Below are 23,743 nucleotides of genomic sequence, written 5' to 3' on the forward strand. Positions count from 1 at the left end.
AACTCAGTCCCACAAGCAGCCCACTCACATAGTGGACCAACCAGTTTGCTGGTGATACTACGGTTTTATCACCAGTCCTTTGAAGTCCTTTGGATGAAGGACGAAACGTCTCAACAAAAAAAGAAATCGTCCAGATGACCTGACTGAACTTTGTTGGATTTTTTTCCTGGATTACTGAGCGTGAACTTTGATCTATATGGTAACAAGAACTTTAAATCATGCTAACTGTGTCATCTTAATGATCTGTGGAACAAAAGCGGACTTTAATATTCCACGTCTGTCACTCAGACAACACATCCTTCATCATCATCAACCCAAACGTTTCAGAACATAATAGCCACCTCACATCAGCCTGCTGCCAGCAGCCTGAGGCCAGTTGAACTCTGACCTTTTGCTTGGGACATACAATTCCAGCCAACAAACACCTGTTTGTCTCCAGCTGCTCCTGACCCTCAGAAGAAAGGTTGTGCTTCAGAGTGAGTTATTACACTCAAACACACACAAAATGTTGATCTTTAAATCCTGTCTGCAGGCAGAGGCTGGACCCTAGCAGGTGTCGCACGGCTGATTAGTAGTGACATTGTCCACAAGTAGCAGAACCGGAAAAGGATGATTTTTTTTTTTTAAGATTGTTGTGTGGTAATTAGAGCTCTGGTTTATATTTCCTGACCAGTCAAGACTGAACAACCACAAACACAGACAGACTCAAACAGAGGCGCTTTTTAGTCGCCAGCATGTGTTTAAGGCTGTGTATACATACGTTTGTACAGAGGTCAACTCTAACAGGTCACATTTGCAAACTTGTAGCTCTCCAGTGACATTCAGTGTGTTAGAACACTGTATTTATTCATGAAGTTGATACATTTGCTGGAAATGTCATAAGTAAGGTTATTTTCAAATCAGAAACAGTTTCATACTGTGTGACCCCAACGTTTTAATTCAATATGATGCTGCAGGCGAGTCACGTTGAAATTGTTCCTAACCCAAAAAAAACCTGCAGGGAAGAAAAATTAAACTCTTGCACTGTTGCTTTAAGTGTAATACGTGTGCAATAAGAGCTGATGATATTGTGTGTATTGAACAGCTTGTAAAAAATTGTACAAGGCTTTTATTGTTTTGGAGCAAATGTAGCAACCGGAAACTTTTTTTTTTGGTCTTTGCTTCTTTTCAATGCTTACAGACAGAAAATCAGCTGTTAAACTAAATGAAGGGTAAGTAAATGTTGATTATAGGTAGCAATTTATATTTAAGGAACTAAAACATGAAAACACCAATCTGGATCCTAAGTGTGGTCTAAATTCTTAAGCGCCTTTACATGTGGACCTGCAGCGGCAGCAGACCTCAGCACAGTCCAGTTGGCCACTTGCATCTGGATATTCTGGTTTTAGCCCAGCTGGGTGGTTCTATGCTCACTGCAGCACAATAAGAAACTCATTGCCACATAAGAAAAACATAAACAGGGTCACCCGTGAGGCAGGCTGACGCCGCGTGCCGATGTGGGCGCCTGCCAGCTCGGGTTGCGGCCTGCGGGGTACTGCAGCTGAACACCCGTAGACACCTCAAGTCACTGGGTTCACCTCAGTGGAAAGTCTGCATCAGCCCGCACTGAGCCCACTGGGGCTAAGAGAAGGCAGCGATTCACCAGACACCCCCCCTCCCAAAAGCCTCTACTCCACTTTTCAGGCAACCACAAACTAAATGTATCCTCCATGCGCTGAGGAAAATAGCCCAACTGTGGAGAAGGAGAGAAGTTGGGGGAAGGCTGATATAAAAACAGAAAAGTATCACGCTGAGATGGAGGCGTGAGAGGCAATGAATGGACAAATTAGGTTTGAAGTGTTTACAGTTTAGAAAAAAATGAATGCAGAGGGTTGGATAAGAGCAGACCATGAGGAGGAAAACTAAAAAAAACTGAGGGGATCTGAAAGATGAATGCAGTCACACAAAAAAGGGAGGGGGTGGTCTTTTTTATTCCTTAAACCACCACGTATTTTCCCCTCACAAAGGTTATAATTTACACAAACTCAATAAAGTTCATGAAGAGAACATATGGTGCCAGCATCTCTACAGTCATTGCTGTTTAACTGTTCCTTTTCCTCTCTTCTACTACAGCATATTGTATGCACTTTATAGATGTTGGGCACATTTAGATACATTTATTCAGGGACTGTTACATCTCTTACAGATTTGGATGTTTTTCAGCATGAAAGGCTAAATGTGTCATAACATTGTGCATCAATGGTCCAAAAGAGACATTAAAAACTTGGCATAACTCTATTTAGAAATAAATATGGCTGCTACTCTATAAAGCCTCCAAGTTCCATGTGTATTTTAACACCACAGCTGACACCAAACTCTTCTGCAGTTGTGGGGCTGCATTCGCTTTTTTGTACAGTTTCAAACAGATAACACAAGTGCACCCAGGTTAAATAACAATATGCAAGTTATGAAAAGGTGCCTTTAATTGTAGGGATTTGTTTTGTTTGTTTCGACTTTAGTGCAACCACGTTAAATATATAAAAAAAAGACAATTTAACAATTTAAAAAGATAGAAGTTGTTTGTGACTTCAGGTATTTTATACTAAGCAGTTCCTTTATGGTATACTCCAGTCAATAAAGTAATGACACCTAAAAAAGAAGGTGTGTGTGTGGTGGTGGTGGTAGTGGTGGTGGTGGTGGTGGTGGGGGGGGGGGGTTAAAATGTCTGATACAGTAATTTTGGCCCTGCTACATGGAAACAATAAAACATTTCACTTTTCAAGAGTTGGCTAGGCTTTGCCAGAAAATGTCATAACCTGTGTGACGCCAGGAGTGCTGCAGTATGGCCGCACTGACGGGAGCTCCACTTCGACTCCATCTTTTTTTGTTCCTGTTGTTCTTGTTTTAACTTTTTTGCGCCTACATTGCACACCCACGCTACGGGTATGACCGCAACACACTTTTGGAGTTTTCTGTGTCGTTGCCTTGCCATCATGCCATCGTGGTTCAGTTTCTGGTCCCCCTCCAGCTTTGGGCTCAGGCATTTGTCTGTCATGGTGGCCGTCTCCATGATCCTCCACCTGCCTGCATGGTCCGAACTCTATGGACCTGTTCGGCTCCGCGGGGACATCTTGGATGTTCTCCGTCTTCTTGACCCGGTTCTGGAGGGCAGTCTGGGAGGGCAGCTGCTGCGGTCATTATTACCATCAAGCTGCTAGCGGGACCTGCTAACAAAACCTGCTAACGCTGCTAACAAGACCACACTGCTAACAGAACAGAACCATGCTGCTGAAAGAACCTCACTTCTAATGACCACACTGTAGATGCATTTCTTTTTCACTTTTGGTGCCTTGTTTTTTGTATTTTTGCTGCATGCTTTGGCATTTCTTGTTTCTTTTTTGGCGAATCAAGACGGTTCTTCTCGTCCTCAGCATTTCATTGCATTGTTGACCTTGTGTTGATTTTTGCATATGACAAATAAACCAAACCTGAACCTACTTTCAGCAGACACTGGAAGCAACATGGAAATTAAGATAAAAAAATAATAATAATAATCTGGAATCTAAATGGTATGTAAAAAAAAAAAGAAGAAAAAAAGACAAACTTGTGAGCTACAATTATACCAGAATGAAGAAAAGCTCCAGTTATTGAGAAAGCTGCAGAAAGTTTAGACGCAACAAATGGTTAATTTAAAGTTTACGACCAGATGGGGCAGTGGTACACAGCCTCACAGCTGTGAGCCCAGACAACTTTACATCGCCACTGGACCATGGATGGACCATGATGGCCAGGATGTGAAGAAGGAAACAACCAGTCTCAGCAGTGTCACTTTGTATGTATATTTCTATCACTATTTGCCCATTAGGAATGTTTTTTTTTTTCAGTTGACTGCTAATGAAAGACTTGCTCCCCAGGAAAATCACCCAGGTGGGTCAGAGTGGAAAAACCCTGCAGTCTCCCTTATTTTTGTTCTCTTGGACAGTAAAGAGCAAGTGGTCCCTAAAATATTTCCCACAGCTGGCTTTTCTTCTTTTTCCAAGCTGTTCTTTTGGTCAAACAAGCTTGCCTATAGGTGCTTTGAGACAAAAACACACTTTCAAATTCACTCAGAAGCTTCATCCACTCAGCTGCTTGATAAAGAAACCTCTTTAGAAGGAAAGTCAGCAGGACACTGAACTTTTAGGGACACCTAAGCAGTTTAATGAATGTCTCTCAATGTCATTTTGTGACCTGTGGAAGAGAATGCAACAGAAACAAAAGATAAAAACACAGAAGTCAAACTGTTAATTCAAAAGTTTTGTGTAAAAGTCTGCAGTGCAAGAATGCATGGCTTCAAAGAGACATGGATGATTTGGTCTACGTCAGTCCAACTGTCATGTTCTACTGAGTGACGACGAGTACTGTTTTACAACGGTCTACATGCGCTGAAAAGGGCGAAGAAATGGCAAAGCTGTTCAGGCGTGTATTACATTGAGGCATACTGCACATGAATGAAAGCATGTGAAGATGACCAGCCAGCTGAGTCTGCAGAACAAAGCCTCTACAGCCCGTGCATGGGCTGGAGGACATGACTGTGAAACATGCATGTAGGTCACATATTGGTATAATTAGCAAAACGCATCTTGTGATCTACGCTGTCACAAAATTACAATTCAGTACGAGTTATGAATGAGACGTGTGACAGATTTTGAAGGAAATAAACAGCACAGCGATGTCATAAGAGTCACTCATGTGGAATAAAGCAAGATAGAAAGTCTTGAAGGAAAGTTTCAAGATAAGAGCATCTTATGTTAAGAAATAACAAAATATTGAAACAAATTTTAAACTAAATATTTGCTAAATTGAAGAAGTTCCAACTTTTTTTTCATGTCAGTTAATGTCGCATAGATGTGGCTGCCATCTTACATCGACTCCAAACCTAAATCAGGTGGAGACGAGCATTAAATATATAATTTCTGAAAGTTTCATTTAAATCCATCCAGTAGGTCATAAGATATAAAATAAATAAATAAATAAATAAATAAATCCATCCAGTAGGTCATAAGATATAAAATAAATAAATAAATAAATAAATAAATCCATCCAGTAGGTCATAAGATATTTTGCTAACAGACAAACAAGAGTGACTCCAACAGGTAATGCAGCATATGAAGTATGTGTTGTAAACAACTCTGGGATACAACCACACAACAATTTAGTACAATATTTGTATAATTAACTGAATTATAACCATTTCATTGTTTCTAATGTCAGATGGTTGTGGCAGCCATCTTGAATCAGGTTGGAAAAGTTAACTCAATGTAAATATTTATCCAATGATTAATTCCCGATAGTTTGATTAAACTATCCAATGGTTCATGAGACATTTTGCTAACAGACTGAGTTAATTCCTAACAGTTTTAGGCAAAGATTTTGTGCAATCTCTTAGAGCTCATAATATATGTTGGGGATCAGTCTCAGCTCCGCACCAAATTTATGGTCAATATTTGTGAAACTGGCTGTGTTAAAGTCTATTTTGTGTTTGTTTTTTTGTTTTTTTAAGTCAGCTGACTATGGCAGCCACCTTGAATCACAGACTCTAAATAATCAGCTGTTCTATGAAAGAAGTTCTATGATTTTTTTTCTGCAAGTTTTATTAAAATATATCCAGTGGTCCAAGAAATACAGTAGTCAAGTAAAAAGTTAACGAAAAAATAAAATACTTTGGACAGGCGGCTCCATTTTGTAGTTTTCTCTCAATAAGTCTACACTGACGCTACTTCCTCAGGCAGCTGAGACGAGCTGGTCTGGGAAGCTCAGTCCTCACCTCCTTCTACAGGTGTGCAGTGGAGAGCATCCTGTGCTCCAGCATCAACGTGTGGCATGGAGGCTGCACAGCTGCAGAAAGAAAAACTTTCCAGAGAGTGGTGAAGACTGCACAAAAGTCTGCTGGAGTCAGTCTCCCCACCATCAGACATCTACACCTCTAGATGCAGGAAGAGAGCCACCTGCATCATGAAGAACCCCGCTCACCCAGCACACACACTTTTTGCCCCGCTCGCTTCAGGAAGGAGGTTAAGGAGCATTAAGTGTAGAATCACTAGACTGAGGAACAGCTTCTACCCTGAGACTGTTAGACTCATGAATATCTAACCAGAATAATCACTGTGAAGAATCAAATCATGTTGCTGCTGATCTCTTTCATGTTGCCGTGTTCATTCGTGCTCATCTGCTCACAGACTCATGTTTGTGCTGCTGTTTGGTGTATTGTGTTTATTGTTTTTATGCTATTAGTGCTTAGTGTATATTTAGTTGATGTTTTTCTTAGGTCATATCTTAGATCTTATTACTGTTTTTCTTTTACATTTTATTGTTGGATGTAACTGGGACCCTGTGAACATAATTTCATTCCACCTCATGTACCACATGTGGTTTGAACGACTATAAAGAATCTCTGAATCTCTAAATCTGTATCCCCACTTATAACAACTACATTTCCCAGAAACCAACAGTGCTCCGCCCAGAAGCCTCATTGTCTTCTGCTGAAATACTAGAGGGAAAGTTTTGATCTGATCCGAAAAAGTTCTGCCCTTATTCATTAAGTGATTTCAGCACCAGCGGATGCAGAGAGCCGCACAGAACCCACCGAGAACCGGAGCAGAACCGGACCTCCATACTCAACAGTCAATCTGAGAGCTGCTTGCTGGCCCACGATTACTTTCGAGTGGGGACACGTTGCTCGTAGGTCTGGCGTTCTCTCCAAAGCTCACCTTTACTACCCCAAGCTAGAGAGCCGACCAGAACCGGCAGGGTAGGTCTGCCGACACAGAACTAAATCAGACCAGAACCGAGCAGAACTGAGCTGCTGCTGTTCTGCAGAGCTGGTGAGAAAAATTTAGTAGCTACATATACGTATGTTGTTAAAATGACATAGGTTTAAGAATTTAGAACATTTGCAAGAGCGTGGGAAGGGTTTATAAAGCCTTAAAATATATATACAGTATAAATACAAAAATAAATATAACGTCCCTACTTCGCAGATTTTTATTTATTGCGGGGTGGGGTTGGGGTGGGGGGTGGGGGGGAATCCAGAACATAATGCCTGTGATAAACAAGGAACTACTGTATTTTGGTAACATACACACCACACAGGGCCAAAACATTTTGCTCACTTTTGAATTCATTGACAGGCAATAAAAACTCTGCATGGGGACCCAACAACGTCTATGCTCAATAATCCAGGTATACAATCCAACAATTTTCAGTCAGGTCATCTGGAAAGTTTCTTTTTTTTGTGCTGAAACGCTTCACCTTCCATCCAGAAGGCTTCATCAATCAAGGAAACAAACAACACAAAACTGATTCTTCCCCCAACAGCTTACTCCAAAGTGGAACAAACCAGTTATGTTGGTGCCAAGATGGTCTCTTTCGCATGCGCCCTCCTCTGGTGCTGGCCCTCTTCCTCGTTGACAGTTTTGTCAAACTGGTTCAAAACCAACAAAGTCCATGCTCAATAATCCACGTATACAATCCAACAATTTGCATTCAGGTCATCTGGACAGTTTCTGGTAAAGAACCAGTTTGACATGACTGTCGACGAGGAAGAGAGCCGGCACCGAAGGAGGGGGCATGCCAAAGAGACCTTCTTAGCACCAACATAACTGGTTTGTTCCACTTTTGAGTAAGCTGTTTGGGAAAGAATCAGTTTTGTGTTGTGTGTTTCCTTGACTGATGAAGCCTTCTGAATGGAAGGTGAAACATTTCAGCACAAAAAAAATTAACTGTCCAGATGACCTTCTTGAAAATTGTTGGCCTGCATGGGGAACTTTCAGCTCTTCAGTTCTCTACCTGTCCCCAACTCTTAAGTCATCCTTGCATCTTGACACAAAGTGCTCCTACAAAGACTAGATGAATAATTTTCCTCACTAAAATAACGTCTGCTGGGCTAATAGAAAAATGTTGGAGCGGGAAAGTTCACAGAGGTTGCTTCTGCATCAAACACTCACAGGAGGCCTCAACTTTCTCTATTAACTTCTTTTGCACAGTAAATAACTTATTTCCTGACCACCACCACCTCATCAACCCTCCTATTTATTACATTTTAATTATATTCTAAAAAGTCTTCTTAAGTCAAGTGAGACTCAGACACATAATCTGAAGAGCAAAACAGAGAGGCCATGAAGGTGCAGAGCAGCTTTTCTTGTCATAACAGTTTCACAAAGACAGCTGAAGTCTGACAGGCAGTGATGTTATACAGTCACCATTTCTGTCTCTGTTGTCCACTTACCGCTCAGAAACATGCAAGCACATGTACACACATGGAGACAAACGCACATACGTTAACGCAGGAATGTTAACAAGTGGGCACACACACAAACAGAAACAGACAGGGAGCAGTGGCGTGCCACAGCACATTTCCAGTTAAATGAAGCATGTCATATTGCTCCCGCGTCGCTGACAGTGACACGTTTCTTCAGTGTGGGCAAACAAATCGAGCCCACATGGGAGGTGACTTCAGCGAAGGGGCACATCTGGCCCCACCTGCTCCAGTCGGATGGCTTCTTTATTAAAAGATGTTCCTTTATTTTCTTCAGTTTCTTCTTCAGTCAGCAGACCCTGCTGGTGAGAAGCTGCAGAGCTCTGGTTTCCATCATGGAAACATAATCATAAAAGAGAAGGAGACAATCCACGTAGCTTGCTTTATTAAGAAATAGGAAAAGTCTGCTCACTCAAACACTAATTTAAAAAAGGAAAAACTGCTGGATTTATTGTACTGCCACATGTAGCTAACTGATGAAAATTTTACACACACGTCTTTGTTTTAGATATAATGGGATCATTATTTTTCTTGTTTTGTTTTTTTTAAACGTACTGCTATGGGTTACATATAAATTAATTAAACAGCAACTAAAAAGTTTAAAAGGATAGTCCAGAGGGGTTGTTTGGAGAGGTTATGAACAATAACCTGATGCATGCTCAATAATCCAGGTAGAAAAATCCAAAAAAGTTCAATCTGGTCCTCTGGACATTCAAAAAAACAAAAACAAAACAAAGCAAAAAAAAAAAAAAATCTAGAAACGTTTCGTCTTTCATCCAAGAGACTTCCTCAGTCTGAGGTGCTGTATTCAGCTCAGTCTCTTAAATAGCACCTTCACAGAGTGGATCAACCAGTTTGCTGCTGACAACCAAAACCAGCTGATCACATGCTCAAGAAGGACCATCAGCCTAACAATGGGTCATTAGCACACTGATGGCTGTTTACTGTTCACAGAGGGCTGAGTGATACTAGCAATCACAGCATTGTGAGGGGGACAGTTGAACCCGGAGGCCTCCACCCCTGTTTAATGATGGACGATTTCTTTTCACAAAGATGGCCTCCTTTACTCCTCTCTCAAACCATCGTTCCTCGCTGTCCAGGATGTGAACATCTTCATCCTTGAAACAGTGACCGCTGGCCTGGAGATGAGTGTAGACTGCAGAATCCTGGCCTGATGATGTTGATCTTCTGTGCTGGGCCATCCTTTTGGCCAGTGGCTGTTTAGTTTCCCCGATGTAAGACTGATCACAGCCCTCCTGACACTGAACAGCATACACAACATTACTCTGTTTGTGCCGGGGGACTGGATCTTTGGGATGAACCAGTCTATGCCGTAATGTATTTTGGGGTTTAAAAGCCACTGGGATGTTATGTTTAGAAAATAAACTAAGAGAAACTGAGACGTTTATTTTATCTTACTTATCTTATTAATGTAATTGTTTGTCTCTGAATATCTGTAACCCCTGTCTGTCAAAAATAAATCTTTTATACCGAGGGCGATGTCTCAGCTGTTTTGAACACGACGTGGTAACCAGCCACGACAAATCCAATCCCCCAAAATTATGGTGGTTCAAGTGGAAACCTTTAAACAATGTAAATTTTGCAAATCATCGTTGTTCTGGCAGATACATTATATTACTGCCAGAAATGTCCTGCACCTGATGTGCTACTAATTGTAAATGTACATAACTGTAGACTTTTATGTAAATAACCATATATAGCAGATTTGACAGCAGGGCAAAGGTTTACAAAGTATATTCACATAAACCAATATATAATTTTAAAAGTTGGAGTCGTTTCAAAATGTCAGCAATCCACTTTGGTCTGGGTCCCGCTCAGACTAGATGTTAATTTAGTCTGTTCAAAATTAAACTCTTATTTCTCCAAACTGAGGCTATTCAATGAGCTATCTACAACAAGTAAGACACCATTTGTTCGTAACCACATAGCCCCACTTCCAAAGATCTGAAGCTTTAGATGAGCTGACTGGGCCATCAGTGAGTATCTTCTGCATCATTAATTCCTGCAGAACAACTCAGAGTGTAACATGAAGCCATCGTAACGCCTCCGGGAAGTCAAAATAAAGGATTCGATGAACGTTACAATCAACTGATTAAAAACAAAAGCCAGAAAAATGGTAATTCCATTGATTTCTTATTAAAAACTTTTGATTAAACGATTAATTAAGATTAAGAAAGAGTAGAAGGTTGGAGCTATGACTCGTTTAAATGTTTGCTTTAATTTATTAATGTAAAACTCACAAGGGCTCACGTGTTTTCATCAAGTCTGTTCAAATGAAATAAACAATCCTGTCTTTGTTCGTTCATATTTCCGGCCTCTCTGTCACTCCCCTTGCATACTTTCATTATTCCTTGTAAGATTAGGAGGTGTGCAGTGACAGGCTGCCAATCTGCAGCCGTCCCAGAGGCAGTAGTGGAGGCCAGGCCTGCAGGATGGGTTTAGGCAGGGCGCGGGCAGAGGAAACCATCCACTAATGAGAAACACACTTCTCTCCATCACTCAGATCTGTTTTCTTTTTTTTTTTTAACCACAGCAAAAAAGGAGGTGGCAGGCAGCCCAGAGGTGAGCGGAGTCCAAAAACAAAGCATGATTTAAAAACGGGAGCTCTGCAGCGCTATGGTTCCTGATTCCCATGAAAGGGACAATCATGAGTCTTGTAACATTTGTGCAAGCCCTGCAAGATGTTTGGGAAGGCAAAAAGAAAGAGTTCAATTAGAGCACATGCTGGGAAAAATATGAGAGAGAAAGTTAAGAAAGCTGCACTGCTAAATGAAGCAAAAGTGTGTATTTATTTCAATAATGCTCAGTCAGGTCGTCTGGACAGTTTCTTTTTTCTAGAGACGTTTCACCCTCTATCTTCATCAGTCTGAGGAGTTCCAAATAAACTGTTTCCCCACCAAGCGGTAAACTTCTTGAGTGGACCAACCAGGTGACCTGACTGAGCATTGTTAGATTTGGTACCTGGATGATTGAGCATGAACTTTGTTGTGTATTTATTTATTGAGGTCTGAATTCATATGTAAGAATGGACACGTGCTGCTTCCTCTTTAACCCTGTATCTTTAGCTCCTTGATATATTTCGCCACTGAACACTCCAAGGCAAGTGCTGAATAAACATGTGATCATGAAGTAAAGTGAAGGCCTTCACTTGGGCAAAGATCCCAAAAGGAACAGCAAACACTTTTTTTGATAATGTGAAAAAAAAGAAGAATTTTTTCCAGATGTTAGAGAAAAGACATCATCCACAGCTGCAAGTGTAACTCTTCTGCCGTCTTTGTTAATGATGGAAAGTGAAGCCTGTCTCCATCTCAAACTGAAACTGAAGAACCAAAGGTGAGGTTTAAAAAAAAAAACTATCTTGTTTTGAGTCGTAAAGATGTCCTTAGCTGCCACATATTGCAAATCAGCCATCTTTGGTCAACAATCCTCTGCTTTCTCGGCACAAAGTTATAATCCAAACATGAGAAAAAAGTAAAGAAAATGAAAGGTGGGTGGAAGACGAGAGGGGGAAGGACTTTATATTTTTCTGTCAGTGGTGAGTTCACACAAAAAGGGTTCTTCTGATCCCTGGAGTGCTGAGCACATACCTGCGGGATAAAATCAAAACCCTCTGTGAATTATATTAAAGATCTGCTGCCAAACGCTCCACTTGCTTCCATGTGCTTTTTAACAGTTCAGCACAGTTCCACTAAGTTTTTCTTTGAGAAAAAAAAAAAGAAAGAAAAACACTTAATTTGTATTGCAGACCCCAGCACCTTTAAAAAAAAACACGCTCACTGCTTTAATTTCATCTATGCCGGGACAAAAGAAAAGTGGGAAACAGACAAGATTATATAAAAAAAAAGATAATAGGAACTGACAGAAGGTGTAAGTTGAGGATATTATGTAATCTTAAAATGATAAAAGGAGATAATAAATCATTTAGTCTTCTGGACCATGCGTTAAAACAAAATCAGAACTTCTTTAAGCACTAAATAAGTGTGGAATCAACATAATATATTTTATAAAAAGCCAATCAAAGCTCACAGGGAGATGTTATCTCCATCTCAAAATTATACAAGGGGAATTCAAAGCTGCCTCCCACCTCTTTTCATCCTCCTTTCCTGGTCAAAGTCCCTCTACACTGAATCAAACCCCAAATGACTAACAGATTCCAGACACCACGTTTCAACAGTCAGAACACTGAGTTCAGGTTCGCTGACGGAGCGTGTGCGGTCACATCTTTGCCAAACCCCATCCCCCACAGTTGTCATGGAGAGGGGGTGCAGGGTTGAACTATCGACTTGACCCCTGAGGATCACCTGAGATTTGGAGTTTCTCCTGCTCCGACATCGTAAGCATTCACCCCGACAACAAAGCTTTATTCTTTCCTTAGAAAGTCAGATTAAAAAAACAAGCTCGACTATATTTCAAATCCTGAGTGGTACTTTTCTTTTTTTTTTTGTGGGGAGGGCGGGGGGTTTCTGGTATGGTTAGCAGTGCTGCAGCTGCACCTAATCCCCACAGGAAAGCCTTCATCTGGGACTGATTTTAAAGAAACTGGGCCAGGGTGGGAGAAAGAGGGAGACTGTTGTGTAAAAGTCTGGGTCTTTTCTTGATTCATCTGATTAAAGAGAGCTTGGCTCAATTACACCCACTAACTGGATCTTACTCTCAGGCACGACCCAACGTACAAAAACAAACCAAAAAAAAAAAAAAAAGATTGAGGTAAGTCAATGAGGAGTGCGAGATTGAGCATCGCACCTGGGCCTCTCCCTTCCATTCACCTCAAAGCTTCTCTCCATCGTCCAACAGCTCGGTCTGTCAGCGGTGTTTGCCTCAGAGGGCACGTTCTTTGTGTAACCTGTGATTGGGTTGAGCAAACAGAGAGGCCGGCTCTCCTGGGACCATCGTCTGTCCTCTCCAATCAACAGGCTGGAAACTCGTCAGGTCACAGTGATCTGTTTTAATCAGCCTCTCACTAGCAAAAAGACAAGTCAAGGTTTGTTATGATGATGAGCTAGAGAAGATGCATGTGTGTGTTTATGGGTACCAGCTCTTACTTGTATAGACACTTAACAGAGGAGCATTAGTGGCTGGTGACAATTAAAAGGGTCAAAACCAGAAATTTCCATTTTGAGGTTACCGTTTTGTCATGCTGAATTTTAACCACGTGACCCCTGGAGACCTGATTGTCAGCTTTAAGATGTAATTACGAGCCAGTACACAGGCACACATCCTCCAGAGTTAGAACTGTGAATGAGTTTAGCTGCTAAAATGCGATGCTGCATGGATAGCCATCAGGACATTTTAGGCATTTACACAGCAAGCTGTTTGCAATCATGCCCAGTTGTAAAGTTTACTGGTTACAACAGGCTTAGAGGCCTAATTAAACTCATTATTATAATTCTGGTTTATAGAGGGGAGAGTATGAGAGAAACGCAAAGTTCCACTCTCTTCTCAAATGAGCAGACATGCAACTTGTATGGAAAAAGGGCCTGCAGTAATGCTAACCTTTCCATCGTTCAAAACACCCCTCTTAGAATCGTCCACCCTCCATCCCTCACTTATTTGGTCTCTTTTTAAACCCCAAAAGTAAACATTTCCCCTCCATTATTATCCCTCCACATTATATTCCACCCACAGCCCCGTCTTACTGGCTCGTGATACCAGGCCTCTTTGTGTTGTGACACTCCAAAGAAAACAATCCTACTGAATGTTGTGGACAAGTGCTGCTAGCCTAAAACAAGCCAGCTCGCTGCTCCAATTACACAACATGTTTACCACAGCCCATTTAATTATAAACAGGAAAAAAAGAAAAAAGATCCATCTTTAAATGCACCTCAAGGCCTAAAATGACAGGGAGGAAATGGCCTCCTGATTTATGTAAAATGACATTGGTGAATTTTTTGGAAGGACACAGAACGGGCAAGAAAAAGGCATGCATGGTCTCTCTTTCCGTTTGCAGTCTGTCTTTTCCATGGCTGAAACGAGAGACGTGAGGCCGAACTTAAAACTAAATGATCCACAGAAAACCCACTGTGAAAATACACCAGAAACAAGGAACTAAACCATGTTCAAAGAGAAGTTGGGGACAGCCTCATCTTCTTCTTCTTTCGGTTGTTCCCTCTTCAGGGGTCACCACAGTGAGTCATTTTCCTCCATCTCACTCTGTCCTCTGCATCTCCTCACTCCAACCTCCATATCCTCTATAACTGCATCCATATAACTCCTCTTTGTCTTTTAAGTTAAGGACAGCCACACAATAGTGGGAGTGGGACTAGGCAAAATATAGCACACTTACATCTACAGTGTGACTCCAAAGAGAGAATGTAGGCCCAACATGATATTTTAATCTTCAGTTATTTAAAAAAAAGCTTTCATAATTAAAAACTGGATTTCATTCAAGGAATGCATATTGCCCATTGCCAAAGATGGGCAAAAACTTAATCGTCTTGCTTTGCCTTTTGGCAACAGAAGATAAAGCTTTGGTATGACCCTGCCAATACCAAGATAAACGGCTGCCGATTTCTGTTATCAGATTCTTCACAACAGGTTCGGAGTTTGGTAGTGACGAATGATTATAGGTAGTACATTTTCCAGCAACAGCAACTTGACTTCAGATCTGAGGATACATTTATCAGAACATTAAACAAAAAAAAAAGGAAAAGGAGGTGGTAAAAATAAATCTAATGACATTAGGAAAGGAACAGCCTCTCCACAATGTGCAGATACAAACATCTTTATTACAGACACATCATAATGCAAGTAGAGAATAGCAACAAAGTGCAACTTCTCATCTGTCATCTGGTTGCTTGCTTCATTTGTATCAGTGCTGATGTGCAGGCATCTGCTGATGTGGTCTTGTGAGTGATAACTCTCTGACACAACCAGGACATGATGGGATGGCTGCAGTGATTTAAAACAGGACAACCGATGCAGAGCAGATGGGAGTGCACACACCCATGTAATTACATCCACTGGAAAATCTTTGTCTTAAATAAATGAGTAATAAAATACACAGGGCATATTTTAAATGAAGAACCACTTCATGCAATCTATAATTTAATAAATGATCTTGATAAAAAAAGGAAAATCTCAGAATGCCATACAGTGAGTGAGTAACAAGGTGGTATAAATTGAGACTCAGCTTGACTTCAGATGATCAGAAAGTCTCAGATTATTGTTGTACCATTGTCACTCAAACAGAAATGGGCAGCTACACACTTTTAGTAAATGTCAACTTTCCTTTGCCTCCAAGCAGTGACACCACAAGCAAGCTCTCCAGTAAAATTAAGACAATTAACACTTTCCTCTGTGGCTTTACTGAACAACCCAAAGGATTTTTTTTCAGACATATGGTATGAATCTTACCAAGAACAATTTTTCAAATAAGAAGTCACAGTGGAATGTGCAGCATTATATAGCCCTGATTTCCATAAAAAGCACCAAAAATGTGATGATTGCAAAAAATCTGACGGAAAAGCAACAGTTTTCCTCAGTCAATTTGAGAAAATGAAAGTAGGCGCTGACGGTTGCTTTGTCAACTCTTTAAAATCTCATAAATTTAAGAAAAACAACAGTTGTCGGATACTGCTGTTATTTTGCAGTTTTAGGCTAAAACAACTATTCTAAAATAATTAGATGAATTTACAACCTACAACTTTGCACTTTTTGATCCAAAAATTTATAAGCACACAGCTTAAAGTACGAAAGAACTGGAGTCTGGTGTGTAGAGCTACTTTAGAGATGCAAGACATTTAAATACAAGAGTGCTCTGAGAAGCTTCAGTACTGGTTTTTATTTTCACAGTAAAAAGTCACAATATTTACACTTAACCCATTACGACACGCAGCATGATACTGAAGAATCTGATCGTCACAAATTTGAAAAAACTTGGCCTACTAGCCTGTTCATAAAGGCACTAAAATGCATCAACAGGACCTGAACAAAAGATTCCTCTCCCCCACCCCTTCTCCACTCGTCCATCCTTCCATTCCTCCCCTCTCTGGAAGCCTGCCATGCTCCTGCTCTCTGGTCCGTGTTAGGAAAAATAAACTGAGCGACTGGAGAAATGACAAGCGCTCAGCTATGGGGAGAAGTGTCAAAGTGTCTACTGCCATTTCCTGTCTCTCTGCAGAAGCTAAGGACAGAAGGACGAAAATTCATGCAGCCTCTTCTCTGGAGAGACAGAAGTTAAAAGGCTATGTGTTTGTGTGTATCTGACCCAGGAAATAGCATGGATGTAGAAAGTCAGAACTCTGGGAGGTCCACATAACGGTTCAATCACAATGTGTGAATGCCTGCCACACATAACACACATATCCTGTACGCTTGAAATGTAAAATTACACAGACACACACTTTGTGCAGTCAGACAAGAACTCTCACTGATACATGGACAAAGTGCAGAAAGGTCAGGGATTAAACTGCACACAAACCAAAGCAGGACTTACCCACTGGAAGTACCAAGAGACGCTGAGCTGATTGAAGAGCTCAGCTTCCTGCTGTCCCAAAGTCTCACCTCACGACTACACATCTGCACATTCACAAAAACAAGACACTGAGTAATCACCCATTTATTAAGTTCATCTGTTCAAATACTTATTAACACAAATAGCTAATCAGCCAATCACAGGGAAGCAACTCAATGCTTTAGGTATATAGACATGAAGAGGACTTGCTGGAGTTCAAACTGAGCATCAGAATGGGGAAGAAAGGGGATTTAGATGGCGTTGAACATGTCATGGTTGTTGGTGCCAGATGGACTGATCCAATTATTTCAGAAACTCATCTTCTGGGATTTTCACTCACATCTCTAGAGTTGTACGTTTGAACTTCAGCCAGCAAGTCATCTTTGCCACAACTAGATGTGTCAGGCGATTGGCTGATTAGCTTCATGTGTTAACAGGTGAACAAAATAAAGTGGCCGATGAGGGGATATCCAAAACAGCAACTTTGCAAAAGTAAAAATGGAAAATTGAACATTTGTGAAAAAAATAACAGTACATTTTAAAACTATATTGGTCAGTGAAAAATCTAATAATGAAGAGTCATAATCTTCAAGTCCTCAGTCCATCACAGCAAAGTAAGTTTGTAATGAAAATAAACAAAGGAAAGCAGTTCTGAAAACCAGACAAGTCATTTTATTATTATATTGCTAAGATTTGCTTCACTTCAACACTTGCTCTTGTCAAGGGCTGATGCCTTTTCCCCTCCTTTCCCTCTCCGCTTTGCTTTGCTTTGCTCTGCTCTGCTTTGCTCTGCTCTGTCCTGTCCTGTCCTGTCCTGTCTGTGGAACTGTTTTAGAGTCTCTCTTCAACATATCTTCTGAAACATAATTCTGCAATGGATTTGGGCAGTTGGACCCTCAACGCAATTTATATTTTTTTGATGAGAAGACAGGCTTTAGGCAAGAAGACGGCTTGGTTCGTGCCTCGTGCACCCAGACTCAATCGCTTTGCGAACTAAGCTGCAGCCTGGATGTGATTTGTGAAAATCGCAGGCCACTTGCTGACCCTAGGATTTGCTGGTAGGATGGATCAGACCTCGGGGAATGTTCTCAGACACGGGCCAGTGGTGTATCCACTTAATTTGGACATTTTTTTTTTTTGCCCCCAAAACCTATGTTGTCACTTTCACCACTTTTATTGTCTGTCCAAACAGGTCTCACTTGTAAAAGAGTCTTCGAGGCTCAATGTGATTTGTCTGTATAAATAAAGGTTGAATTGAATTGAATCGCTATTGAAGACAAATTAAAACCCAACAAGTTGTTTTTAAAAGTTCTCACCATATCAAAGCCACTTGTCAGTAACTGGTCTTCTTTGGTCCATAGGATACGAGAATCCTTGTTATTCTGAAGGCACTTGGCACTCTGTGGGACAAATATATACATGTTAAAAATGGCGCAGCTTTGCAGTGTCACAGAAGACAATATAAAACACTGATTATTTCAGAAAGTATCTTTAACCAGAACCTAATCTAGTTGACCTAAACTAATCTAAAACCTAATGTCTAGTTCAACTAATGAGGAGAGTGATGAGTGAACGATTTGTAGGGATCAGGAAAAAGATGGAGATAGAGGAAAGAGTAAAATTCCCAGATGTCTCTCATCCCTGTGGTTAAACAGAACAGGACTTGTCCCATGAAAGGAGTGCCTGTTATTGTAACAGAAAGGGTGACTTCTTCAAATGTATCTTGGTTTATCAAACTGTGGCAGTGCAGTCTTTTTTTTTTTTTCATTTTGTTGCCATGGCGAATGTGTCAAAACAGTACCGCCATGTAGGGTTTAATAGGTGGTCTTCAATCACAAATGGCACAAGTTGTCATAGGTAGTCACTAAAAACAAGTGGGAGTGTTGAAATGAAAGGAATGCTTGGAGAAACAACAAACTCAAGTGCAAAAGGTCATGCATTTGTGCATGATTTAGTATGCATTGTGTTTTTCTATCAAAACACAAATGTGTACTGTAATTACGAACAAAACAGAAGAAACAAGACTTTCTTGCAGAAAAGTAATTGTTCTGTAGTTGCCAAGAATTGAAAAATATTTCTCTTTCTGCTCATCTTTAAGGACAACTAAAACTGTCACATCTCAGGGCCTTGGTCTTAAACTATCTGGTGTGCCAGAGCTGCACTAAGCTTTCCCATTAGGCTTTGGGATAGCGATGAAATTTCCCTGGAACATGAGTCGTTAGCCCATAATCCCACTTTGTCTCCCAAAATTACTGTTGTCTTTTTTATAACCACAGTAACTTGAAAAAGCAGTCGTTGTGGAGGGCAAATAGACAAAAGCTCGTTTTGTAAGTTTATCTCCACAGTGTGCAGACTGATTGTTGTGTAACCATTAACTGGCCACAGAAGACAAACTCTGAAAACAAATAGGGAGCTTTCAAGCTGCCATATTGCATCCTTGAATATACTGGAAGGTTTTACAGAAACTGGGACCTGATGCTATGATTTTCATGGGAACTTAGCTAAATCTGCAAATTAAGTCAAAGGCTGGCAATACATGCCCAAAGAGCGATTAAATTCAGTTTGACAGGAGATTTGCACATCTGGGTTTAGAGGAAGCAACAAGCAGGTCCTGTTATTAATAACTCAAACCAAAAATCTTCTCATTTATGTTCTATGTTTCCACACTCTCCAGTCTGGGGGATAGAGAACCAAATGCTAAATAGGGAGAAACAGAGGATGTGGTTTTCTCAATTTTGTATTAAATGAGCGCTTCATTGCTCCCAAATCCTCCCCAGGTGCTACTTATTTACATCTAGGAGTACAACGAATGAGACACTTAGTGCTAGTTTGATCCAGGAACAGCAGTTTTTGATGGAAGTACCGTAAAGGAGGAAAGAGGTTCTTGTTTTAGTCCGTTGAACTACTGCATGTTTTATTTATTTTAGTGAGAAGGAATTTTACAAGTTCACTCCCTTCTCCACAGGGTGCTATAATAGTATGTTATCTTTGTAAGTATGTGCAGACATAAAAAAGCTCTTTAGATTTCTAAGATGAACAACTAAGCACATAAAAACACATGTTCTCACAAAGCCTGTTCAGTCTGGTCACAGCTACAAATTGATCAGCCTTAAGTGATTTGTGAAAAACAGATAGCAAATTATCAAGGTGTATATATGAAAAACATTATAGAATTTGACTAAATATACTTATATTTCTTTAAAAACATGAAACCAGTTTAGATTAGTATTAGTACTGAGTTTAATTTCAGTTAATTTTATTTTTTTAATCTGGAGCCAACACATATTAAATGAACTGTTTCCAGTTTATTTTGAGACACACAGTGCAACAAAGACAAAAGGGTTGATCCAAATGCTTCGACGCAACCATCAGTTGGGTCTGGTTTTGTAGTTCTCAGCAGGTTCTCACAGAAGTTTTAAAAAAAGACTTTATGAAGTTACTGCAAACAGCCGATGTAATCAACTTTCAAACAAGCAGCAGAACCATGACATTACCCAAACAGTCCAGGAAGGAGTTGTATGTGAGACTGTAGAAGTTAAAAAAAAATACTCAAGCAGACTTTAAATAGACTTTAATCTGGCAACTTTTTTTGTTGTCAAACGTCACAATAATCTTGCAAATTAACCTATTAACACATTAAGTATTCTCAGCAAGTAAATGCCTCTTGCACCCCTATCAAGGCATTACTCCTCACATAAATGTATTTTTACTGGTGAGAGTGCACTAAACCTGAACAACCTTATATTTTTTATTACTTAAGAAGGGTAAACTTATCATAATAATCTGATGTAAACTTATCATAATAATCTGATCCTAAAATTGATTGTACATCTATGTGGAGTCTGCATGACAAAGTAGCAGATTATTTGAGTTTTCCACCTTTCGTAGAACTTAAGCCAAGACTCCTGTGTTGAAACTGATCCAGTCAGTGAAATATTTAAACCATATAAATATAAATATATAGAGAGCATACTGGTGGTTCTAATTAATTTTATTGTGCTCTGCCTTGAAGGAACTTGGTATTACAACATATTTGTCCACCAACACCAAATGTGCACTTCCACTTCTGCACCTCGCTCAGGGATGATACGTCTTTGTCTGAAGTGGAGTTTAACTGATACCGTCTGTATGTTAAACAGATGTTTTCTTGCTCTTGGTGCGCTTTCAAAAAGCTTTTTCCATTAGGAGGATTTACAAAAAAAAGTCCACCGACCAAAGCACTGACACAGTTGATAATAAGTCCTGGATTGAGTAAACACCCGAGTCATGACGGCAGACCATTTCTTATCCAGCAGTCTACTAGTACCGTACGTGTGATGCAGGTAACCAAGCTCTGTATGCCTTATTAAGTCCATGCAGGAGGGTTAGCTGGCTGCAGCTGTAGTGGTGTAAACAGAAAAGGAATTCATTGCCACTGAGCAGTTCATCACCAGCACCACTGGCTGATTTCCTTCCAGGGTCAGGAGAATTTTCTGGCATTAGGACCAAACTAGGAACAAGTTGAGCTCGAACTATTTTCAACTGCTTAGCGGCTATGAAACAGCAGCGCTGCTTTTAGGAGCTGAATCATATTCCTGGCTGGCAGTTTGAGTATTAAAACATACACACATAAACAGAATTTATTCAGCATCATCACTTTTAGCCATATTCAGTCATGCTGTTCCACAGCTGAGAGGCAGCGCAGAGTTTATTAATGGGATGATAGCGTTTCCTGGGGAATCATCAAAACTATTTAATGAGCGCCATATTTTAAGGGAACAAAATCAAGACCACAGCAGTGCAAACAGCTTTGCAAGGTTGTCCTGGAGCAATGTAACAGATGCAGAGCACATCTTAGATTGGCCCAATTCAAACTGAGCAACCATAAATTTGGAGTGGTAACAATGCAGAGCAAACGGTTCTGGTGCGCAAGTTTTAGTTTTATGCTGATGCCTGTGGTTTCTTCTCACAGCAAGAACCGTTGTTAGTTAATTTGGTTATATATTGAATAGCTGACAGATGAGTGCATAGTTTATCTGTGTCAACCCTGGACTGTTGACCAGACCAAGATGTTCCTTGTTTCTCACCCAGAATCAGCTGCAATATACCCCAGCTTCTACACAGGATACCATGGGTAGTGCCAAAAACTGAGCTTAAACAACAACTATAAACATAAATAATGGAAAAGTTAACCAAATAAAAATAAATTGACAAATGTGACAGTAAGCAAGAAAAAAAAAAGTACCAAATTTAAAAACAATCCAACCAAAAATAGCAATTTCTCAACTTTATGTCACAAGTTATAACAGTTGTTGTTTTACATTATACCTGAAATATCTGTAAAAATTAAAACAGCATTCCCAATTTAATAAAATTAAGACAAAATCAGCTGAAATTAAATCTAGAAAACACATGCATTTTCTAATAGTCTGAAAAGTCGAGCAATAACTGGGGAAAATGTTACATTTTGGACAATTCTACAATTCTATAGTTTATGTTGCAGATTTATTATAAACAAACAAATAAATACAGTAAATAAAAGCTTAAAAAAAGTTTATTTTATTATATGTTTCACTTCTAGCTTTTGAAAATAGTAAATACAAACAAAGAGATTCTTAAAGGGGGATTCGTTCCTATGTGATGAGATCTGAGGAAGAGAAGGACCCAAATACTGATGGGAGGACTTTAGCAACAAAACAAATAAACTTTAGTATTAAAAAAAGGGGCGGCAAAGATAATTCAATAACAAAGTCAAACACAATGAGGCAGCACTAAACTTTGCATGAGAAATTAGCTGAAATAAACCCAAGGTAGAATTTGCCATAAAAACTGCACAAATCTGCAGAAAGAAAAGCTTTGCAGAGAGTGGTGAAGGCTGCACAGAAGTCTGTTGGAGTCAGTCTCCCCACCATCACAGACATCTACACCTCTAGATGCAGGAAGAGGGCCTCCTGCATCATGAAGGACCTCACTCACCCAGCATACACACTTTTTGCCCTGCTCCCCTCAGGAAGTAGGTTGCGGAGCATTAAGTGTAGAACCACTAGACCGAGGAACAGCTTCTACCCTGAGACTGTTAGACTCATTAATATCTACCCAGGATAATCACTGTGAGAAATCACATCATGTTGCTGCTGATCTGTTGCAAAGTTGCTGCTGATCTGTTTCATGTTGCCGTGTTCATTCGTGCTCATCTGCTCATACAGACTCATGTTCGTGCTGCTGTTCAGCGTAATGTTTTTATGGTACTAGTGCTTTGTGTATATTTAGTTGATGTTTTTCTTGGTTCATATCTTAAATCTTATTACTGTTATTCTTTTTACATTTTATTTTTGGATGTAAATGGGACCCTGTGTACATAATTGTGTTCCACCACATGTACCACATGAGGTGCAAATGACAAATAAAGAACATTGAATCCTTGAATTAGACCATTTCATGTTTTCTTCATTACACACTTCAAACACAACACTGACATTTGTCTAAACACTATTTATAGAACAAAGAGAACAACACTGGTATTTTGAGGATTAAAATAATCAGATAAAGCATTTTTAATTGTTTTGATAATAAATACCTTTGCAACCAAAACTTTGTTTAGGTCTTAACTGCCCATATTACAACCTGATCCATCCATCTATCCACCCATCCATCCATCCATCCATCCATCCATCCTCTTTATCCACCTCTTCCTTTTCCAGACTCATACAAGACAAACCAACCTGCATAGAGTTTCTCAGCATTTAGAAATCACACCAAAAGTATCACACTCAGGTCTTCAGTCACATGCAGCACTGTGCTCAGACGTCTTCTGGATTTGGTAACTGAAGCAATAGAGAAAAATTAGAATTTGATTTGGGCCCCTGTTCACCTTTACCAGTAGAAGAGTTCATAAGGCAGCAATAGCTATTATTACCACTGAAGGCCAACTGGAGGACACAACATCTGGACCTCATGAGTGTGTGTATGAATGTTGTCAAACAGAATCCTTCTGCTGCAGTCAAATATATATATAT

The 23,743-nt window shown here is 40.0% G+C and overlaps 1 protein-coding gene across 1 annotated transcript in view; it reads right to left on the bottom strand.

The window, feature by feature from the left end:
• The window catches only part of coro7 (coronin 7), a 116,294-nt gene that overhangs the window by 71,405 nt on the left and 21,146 nt on the right, over positions 1-23,743 (bottom strand). Inside the window, exons 2-3 of the mRNA XM_037688550.1 lie at positions 18,065-18,148; positions 16,731-16,813 (exon numbers count right to left, since the gene is read on the bottom strand). Coding sequence (XP_037544478.1) covers positions 16,731-16,813; positions 18,065-18,148 — 167 coding nt within the window. The remainder of the gene's footprint in view (positions 1-16,730; positions 16,814-18,064; positions 18,149-23,743) is intronic.

The sequence above is a fragment of the Nematolebias whitei genome, chromosome 15, assembly GCF_014905685.2.
Source record: "Nematolebias whitei isolate Nwh7 chromosome 15, NemWhi1, whole genome shotgun sequence".
Lineage (NCBI taxonomy): Eukaryota > Metazoa > Chordata > Actinopteri > Cyprinodontiformes > Rivulidae > Nematolebias > Nematolebias whitei.